The sequence below is a fragment of the Oncorhynchus tshawytscha genome, linkage group LG07, assembly GCF_018296145.1.
Source record: "Oncorhynchus tshawytscha isolate Ot180627B linkage group LG07, Otsh_v2.0, whole genome shotgun sequence".
Classification (NCBI taxonomy): Eukaryota; Metazoa; Chordata; class Actinopteri; order Salmoniformes; family Salmonidae; genus Oncorhynchus; species Oncorhynchus tshawytscha.
This window is the reverse complement of record NC_056435.1, coordinates 5,716,131-5,724,582: the sequence shown is the minus strand read 5'-3', so window position 1 is coordinate 5,724,582 and position 8,452 is coordinate 5,716,131. Positions and strand designations below refer to the sequence as shown.

The following is an 8,452-nucleotide window of genomic DNA, read 5'->3' as shown; positions in this document are numbered from 1 at the left end:
TGACTGACCTTCATGTCTTAAAGTAATGATGGACTGTTGTTTCTCTTTGCTCATTTGAGCTGTTCTTGCCATAATTTGAACTTGGTCTTTTACCAAATAGGGCTATCTTCTGTATACCAACCCTTCCTTTGCCACAACACAACTGATTGGCTCAAATTTATTAAGAAGGAAAGAAATTCCACAAATTAACTTTTAACACACCTGTTAATTGAAATGCATTCCAGGTGACTACCTCATGAAGCTGGTTGAAGGAATGGCAAGTGTGTGCAAAGCAGTCATCAAAGCAAAGGGCGGCTACTTTAAACAATCTAAAATAAAAATATATTTTGATTTGTTTAACACTTTTTTGGTTACTACATGATTCCATATGTGTTATTTCATAGTTTTGATGTCTTCACTATTACTCAACAATGTAAAACAAATAGTAAAAATAAAGAAAATCCCTTGAATGAGTAGGTGTGTCCAAACTTTTGACTGGTACTGTGTATACAGACAGCTACTTTTCAATCGGTATATTCTACAGTCGTCATAAACAGCTTCATGCATCGAATGCAAATATAATATTATCCAAGAGCTCCTGCAGAATGTTAATTTTGTAACACCTTTATGTGTGCAAATTCTGATATGTTCAAGTACACTGCCCACAAAAAGTATTTGAAGTCCAAAAAACACACCCCCTACCTATACATATCATGACTATAAAATGTGCTTGCATTCTAAAGTGACTAGAGTAACGGGCCAATTCAAACCATAATACAACAACCATGTTACTTATAGTGGAATAGTTTATGACACACAGGGTGTGACCGTACAAAACAAAGTGCCACTGTCAGACCTCTTATCAGACCATGGTTATCCATCACACCTGTGTACACACAGTTAAAAAAGTAAATGTGTTACCACAACTGATAAAGTTCCTTCTATGTCACACCCTTCCCTTGGAATACATGAGGCTGGACTTCCTGTTCTCTTCAAGTTAGGAGAAGTGAAGGTTGTGTAGTAAGAGTAACGGTTTAGAGCGTTGGACCAGTAACCGAAAGGTCGCTGAATCGAATCCCAGAGTCTACTAGGTGAAAAAAATATGTCGATGTGCCCTTGAGCAAGGCACTTAGCCCTAATTGCTCCTATAAGAGTGTCTGCTATATGACTAAAATGTAATGAATGTAAGCGATTGAGTGTGGGAAAAGTATTGATGCAATTTGCAGCAACAGTAGACTGGGTGTCTGTTGAAACAATAAGGGTGCCTGTGGTCTCACTACGGTTGGAGTATGCAAAATGAACATATGCCTGATAGTGTTGGTGAACACAATACACACAGTACCAGTCAGATTCCGCCCCTAAAGCATTTCATTCATACCACATCACAGTGACCATGAATCAACCGTAAACCTCCAGATACATCATATGACGAGCAGGGTCAGGCATTGGAGGCATGACCTTTTTTTTGTACAATATTTTATACATTTTTTCAAACAATATAAAACAAACACACGGAAACAACAGCATACAGACGCATACGAACATCAACGACATCACACCTACTGACACACAAACCCCCCATCTCCAGCACCCACATCAACCTCTGCCACATGGTCTGAAACGGCACCATTTTGTTTCTCTCTAACGCCCACGCACTTTCAACATTTAGATAATAAAGCATTTGACCTTTCCATTTTATGAACGTTGAAGGATTTGGTTGATTTCCAATTTTTAAGTATACGTTTTTTCAAGATGATTGACGAGAAAAGTATTATCCAAGCCCTCAGGCATTGGAGTCATTACTAACTTCATTTGCAGGCCCTTTTGGACTTATATGTAGATAGATATCTCTAGGCATTGTGGGAGGACGTGGGCGATTGTGTCTACAAGGACCCTGGTGGGCTGCGGCTTCCCGTGAGACCAATCATCTCTCCGATGTGAGTTCATGGGAAAACAATGTGATGAGTCACCACAGTGGCAAATCGTAAATACACTGTACAGCCGATCCGGTGGACATGTGTTAAAAACCACAGCAGTGGCTGAGCAGAAACATCATCAATTTTTCCTTCCCAGAAAATACCTTACTGTGATCCGAGGCCTACGGTGAGCAGGATGGATCAAAATACGTAATTCAAACAATGTGAGAGTGGCAGAGATAAATACTTTCGCTAGTAAGTGCAATCATTCCCATTCACTTGACAATGGAAAGGCAGTAAGCACCTGTATATATGCATTCAGTCAAGGGAGTAATGGAATATGTTAATCAAGTGTGCAGCACACTTGAAATGAGTCATACTTTCACCCAGATTTCCCATGGACTGTTTTGATATCGTCATCTGAAATATGGAACATGCTGTAGAGCAGGGGTACTCAACTCTTACACTACGAGGTCCAGAGCCTGCTGGTTTTCTGTTCTACCTGGTAATGAATTGCACACACCTGGTGTCACAGGTACAAATCAGTGCCTGATTAGAGGGGAACAATTCAACAATGCAGTGGAACTGGCTTTGAGTTCCAGAGTTGAGTTTGAGGGCTGTAAGAGCCTCAATGCAGCTTAATACAAGCGGAAAGCAGACACAGTAGTAATAAATAAATAACACACAACACACTGTACCAGTTACTGCACGGTCGGAACTAGAAGCACAATTATTTCACTACACTCACATTAACATCTGCTAACCATGTGTATGTGACCAATGAAATTTGATTTGATTTAACAACAACAAAGTAGGACAGGAGACATCTCTTCTCAGATACTTCTAGATTAAAAACAATAATGTCTCTTATCAGACTAACTGAAACGTCACCCCAGCTCAGACATAACAGTCCATAGTTTAGTCTCGCTGGCTGTTTGTGGAGTCTCATATACTGAGGAATGGGAGTTTGGGGGCGGGGGGTCAAACATACAGTAACAGACAGGCGGTCCAATAGTATCCTGAGGTGATGTACTCATGTGTCGTGAGACTCTTTGTTAGTAAACACACAGATGCGTAGAGTTCAGGCTCGGCGAGCAGGGGTGAATCCCGTGGGATAACAAAATCTGTCACACACACTAACCCACCCCCTCCACATCCCTGTTGTCTGTCTGCTCTCAAGGTCACTGTGCGTGCGTTTGTGCGCGTGCTTGTGTGTGTTGGCCGGGATAGTCAGCCTCCGACTCCCTTCCAGTACACTGTGTTGTCTGCAATACTGACTGAATCCATCTCTCCAGTCTCCCCTAACAGACTGATGCAGAGATGATGCAGTTATAGCACTGCTGTAAGTGAGTCTAATGTGAACTGGCTTAACAGACATCGTGACACATTCATCATAGACACAATCCTTTCACTAAATGTGATTAACAAATAACATAAATCCTTTTCAGAATAAGTGGCATTTTTAAAAAAAGGTATGACTAATGTAAGAGTACTTAGCAAGCAGGGGGAAAATGAAACATTTGTGGGAGGTACCTTGGTGCAGGCAATGGTAATATTTGGGTGTAAGGGATGGGGGCTTGGGGACTGGCCACATTCCTTTTCTACCTGCTCATTCTGTATGAGAATCTTCATACTTTAAAACAAGTTCCCTCCTTATGAGGTGTCAAGCAGAGACATTGGATGTGGTTGTGTGCGATGGAGGAGGAGACAACGTGACAAAGCAGATTACGCCATCACGTCTATCTGATCAAATAAGAAGGCAGAGAGTGCCTCCTTGTGGCCATAACACATCTGAGCGTCATCATCATCATCATCATCATCATCATCATCATCACTACGATCTGGTAAAATTCCATTCCCATGTACAAGGAACGCACCGAGTGCAGGGAGGACGGACTGCGGCAGCGGGCCAAGCAAATCATTCAATAAGATCCAAAGGAGCCTGGTGCGAGTTTTTAGGAAGTCCTGTCATTCCTGGTTGCAGTTAGATCAGCACACTGGGGCCAGTCATTGTTGTGGTAGACCTACAGCTGGTTTTCCCCTTGACTAATCAACAGACCAACCTGACTCCACCCATCTCCTTCCCCATATTGTAGCATGATCAGGGTGAGTTTAAAGTGTTCTGAGAATTACGTTTTATTCCCCACTGATCCTTTGTATTTAAAAAATATATATTCATACACAACCTCTGTATACCTGTCTACCTGCTGTAAACAGTACAAAAGGCCTAAACATATAGGAGTGGCAAGATTTTGTGAGAAGATTATGAGTATTGTAACTATCACCTGCAAGTAGGCTTTCAGAGAAAAGGTGAAACTCTCCCTTAGTTTATTGAAAAGGTCACCTTGTATTCATCAAATTAAAAATAGAGCTAAATCCCCACAACACAAGAGCTCACTATACCAATGACATGTTCCCAATACCTGCTTACCTTCTATGGCCAATGGGTGTAGCGCTAGAGCAGGGATTCCCAAATTTGGTCCTGGGGCACCCCCTTGGGGCACCTTTTGGTTTTGCCCTAGCACTACACAGTTGATTCAAATAACCAACTCATCATCAAGCTTTTAATATTTGAATTAACTGTGTAGTGCTATGGCCAAAACCAAAACGTGCACCCAGGGAGGGCACCAGGACCGAGTTTGGTAATCCCTGCTCTAGAGCATAACTGCATGAATATAAAAAAAATAGATTTTTCTTCAATGCAAACGACATGTCATGGCAAAACAATGCTAAATGTTGAAGTCAGTGTGTTTTTGTTATTTTTATTGATTTATTATACTATTTTCATTTTTGTTCTTTTACATTTTTTTGAAGTCAGTGTTTACATACAACCCATTCTCTGTTAATGGACTAAATGCATTGTGCACAGCTGCTTATGTAATATAGACCAGGTAAGTTATACCATTAAACACACTGCCCATGCAATAATAAATGTTAAATAAAATTAAATAAATAAAAATTATAACATTTGAATAATATAATATATGCCACATTCACACAGTCAGTGTGTTAAACTTTATCCTGGATAACTTAACAAGATAAATGTTTGTGTTGCATTTGTATTGGCAGACAAATACTGGTAGGTCTATAGTTAGAGCAGTAGGCCTTACTAAGGTGTGACATCGTACAGTTTTACTTAAACCTGTACGATGCCACACAAACATTTACCTTCCTTCTTTATGTCATACCAAACAGAGTATAGCTCAAATCCTATTCATCTAACACCGATCCTCATGCCTATTCTACTTTAGCCATTCTACCATTTGCTTAGCGGCAAACTTGCTAGCTACAATTTCACAACCCAGATGGCATGTGCCCATTTCCACAGTTCTCCCACAACTTGCTAACTTTATTACATAACATGAAGTTATTCCATTTCACAACTGACAGACTTGCCTCCTCTTGCTTGTAAACGTCCTTTTCTTAGCTTTCATCCATTGGCTGCATTGCAGAAAAAGTAACTGGTTTTAGCACTATTGCTTGAGAGCATGCTCCAACATGTCATCTACTGTCCATGAACAACTCCACAACAAAGCAACAAACACTATTATGGCTGACCAAGGTGTGACCTCAAAATAATACTTTAAAACAATGTGATATGGGTAGATATGGCTTTATTTATATAATATGAATTATTATTATTTATTTTCTACCTAATACATTTTTCAACCTAGCCTACCATATATTTTCTATGATGGAAATGGAAACGTACATGGCAAAATGTCACATGGACATTATTACAATCAAAGATGTTCTATTATATTGACAAGATAGTCGAGTGAACGCTCTAACAATGGACATGTTCCTCAGACATGGAAGCAGGCAGGAGGAGTCACGATCAGGTGGGACCATTCTAGCCAATGAGAGGGCAGATACACGCGTGTGACCAGGCAAAACTCCAAAAATAAAATCGTTGTTTTTTTGCCGAAATTCCATGTGCGTCCACTTATATCAATACATTCGGAACAAAATAACAATTACGAAACTTATATTCGATCAATTAAGATTCACGTAGCAAATTATATATTAATTATTTTGTTTTAGCAAATTCAACACTCTCATTGACCTCCATACAAAAATGTCTCACTTCACGTATTATTTTCGTAGACAGATTTTGGGCGGAGTAAATCCTCTCGCGTCGCCTCTTCCTCTGTGCTACAATGTTGCAACAAGTGACAGTTGGACACCGCAAAACAAAACAAATATGGCGGCTGACGGCTCAAGAACTGCAATTCGATTCGAGTGGTAGGCTGCGCTGTAATTTTCGAACCGAAAAGGGGTATGAATAACGTTTAGTGCTTTTAAATTATATTTGGTGTGATAGAATTTAGCTAACATATTGCATCAAAGCTTCCGTTTCCCAACATACATGTTAGTGTAGCCCGCTCTGAAGTGCATTAGCTGCAATTTAGAATCTGGTTGCAAAATTCTGTTCAAATGTGTCTGCCACACTTCAAAGCATTGCATAAAAAGATGTATTAACTGCAGAAATGTTTGTAGGCCCAAGGGTTTCGGATGACAATATCAAACAAAATGTCATGACCCTACAAAAGATGTAGCCTAAATGGCATTTACATACATATCAATGTCTTTCTCCCGCCAGTCTCTAAGAATATGACCACCATGGACACAAAACAGATCACTCATCATGCTCTTCAAATGGACAAATTTAACAGGGCAGGTAACTATGGCAACATTATGCCTCTCCTGATCGCCCTTGATAATGAATGTGTGACTTGTGAGCAGCTGCAAGGCACAGACATTGTCAGGGTCCTTTACAGACTCCTCAAAACCTGCTCAGACAATTCAGTGAAAAAAACAGCCAAGCACCTGTTGTCAAAATGGAAGAAACTCTACAGTCACCCCTATCATATCTCAAAGGAGAATGGAAGTGAGGAAGAATTCACTGTCATTGGAGAGAGTATGCTGGCTGATAAAGCGTGTCTGGCAGACAGAGGTGGCCTAGCTGCTGGTGATGCTAGTAAACCAGAGGAGTTGGGTGTGTCTTGTGAACATGTGGTTTTCTATACTGGGTCAGAGAACAGAACACTCAAAAATGGGACCAAGTGTGGGAGAGCTAAGAGAGAAGGGTTGTCATCGTGGCAGGCAGCTGGTGATTCGTCTTCGGGGTCAATTTTGCCCACCCTCTCAAAGCAGTCAGAACCTCCTGCCACCACTTCCCTGGATACCCCTCCCCTCTGTAAGGATTCCTCTGATTTGAGTTTGAGGACAAAGTGCATCCAGCTTCTCCATGGTGCCCTCGATCCAGAAACTTCCAAGGAAGCAGAGGGGAAGACTGCAGATCTGGCCCGCGTCATAGAGGTGCACATCCACGCGCTGCACCGTGCAAACCAGGCCAAATACAAGGCCTGCATCAGGAGTAAGGTGGCCAACCTAAGGAACCCCAAAAACGGCCACCTTCGGTGTGGTCTCCTGGGCGGCAGCCTGGGGCCGGAAGTCTTCGCCGGGATGTCTTTGGAGGAGATGGCCAACGAGGAGCTCCAGCGGCTGAGGGAGGAGTACTCATCGCAGGGGGTGAGTGAGAGGCAGCTACCCCAGGGGGTGGAGGGGACGCCCACCCAGAAGCTGCGGTGCAGGCGGTGCGATGGGTCGGACTGCAGAGTGACGCAGGTGTCCCGAGGCACTCTGTTTCTGCCGGCGTGGGTCCGCCAGGCCACCGCAGACCAGGATGCCATGACCTTTGTGACCTGTAGCAGGTGTGGGGAGCAGTGGTACCACAGCGGCTGGGTGTGCCTCTGATAGGCCATCCTCACCACACTACATGTAAAATGCCTGCTTTGTTTTTGTCGAGATTCTGTTGAAATGGCTTTATCCTATCAAACTGAATAATGTCATGTTTTAATCACAGAAATAAAGGGACATTTTACCACATGATTATGCATTACATTGTCAATAAACTTGCTGCGCTACATACTGTAATACAAATGTGGTTCTCTTTCTTTTACTATTTATTTCTCAATCTGGCATTAATAGGTACTGTGTGTTTAGAATGGAGTCTTTCTGTGTGTGAGAACAGAAGATGTTGACATTTCTGTTGAGCTGCAGATTAAGACCCATGTGGCCTTCCTGTGGCCACGTGACCCTGTGAGCAGCACAAGGAGCATGTGACCCATTAATTAGCCCAAGATACAACTCTGGCAGGGTCATGTCTAGAAGGCATACAGTTTATGTCAAAAGTAGATTTTTATTTTAGCTAACCCTTTTCCTGACCTAAACTTAATTATCCTAACCTGCTATGTTAATTCTCCTAACCTGCTGCGTAAATTCTCCTAACCTGCTCCGGCCGGAGGTTTGCTGATCTCCCATGATCCCTCACTTTCTAGCCCACAGCCAGTGCTAATGACTCAGGATCCCATCATTGTGATGACAGTGAAGTCTTAGAATTCCAGAAAGATCTGTGCTAGTTGGACAAAGTTGGCTAAATGAGCTATTCTCTGTAGGCAGGGATAGTGGTTCGAGAATATATGGAATGGTAGCAGTATTTTGTTTTACATAAGATTATAATAAATGGTTATATTGTTAAAGAATCAAATAAA

At 41.9% G+C, this 8,452-nt stretch overlaps 1 protein-coding gene across 2 annotated transcripts; it reads left to right on the top strand.

Moving 5' to 3' along the window:
* The first annotated feature begins 5,880 nt into the window (after positions 1-5,880).
* On the top strand, positions 5,881-7,841 carry LOC112253742 (transcription elongation factor A N-terminal and central domain-containing protein). Of its 2 annotated transcripts, none has more exons than XM_024425712.2 (2): positions 5,881-6,140; positions 6,499-7,841. In XM_024425712.2, the coding sequence occupies exons 1-2, from the start codon at positions 6,056-6,058 to the stop codon at positions 7,653-7,655; spliced, it is 1,242 nt and encodes a 413-aa protein (XP_024281480.1). In that variant the 5' UTR covers positions 5,881-6,055; the 3' UTR covers positions 7,656-7,841. The 2 variants fall into 2 exon arrangements, with proteins under 2 accessions (XP_024281480.1, XP_024281481.1); XM_024425713.2 differs by having other exon boundaries at positions 5,882-6,174.
* Positions 7,842-8,452: the final 611 nt, after the last annotated feature.

What these genes read in the sequence shown, in the direction of transcription:
- LOC112253742 (XM_024425712.2), top strand. Translation starts at nt 6,056, where the DNA reads ATGTTGCAACAAGTGACAGTTGGACACCGCAAAACAAAACAAATATGG. An exon ending in ACTGCAATTCGATTCGAGTG is followed by an intron (nt 6,141 to 6,498) that starts GTAGGCTGCGCT and finishes TTCTCCCGCCAG; the next exon opens with TCTCTAAGAATATGACCACC.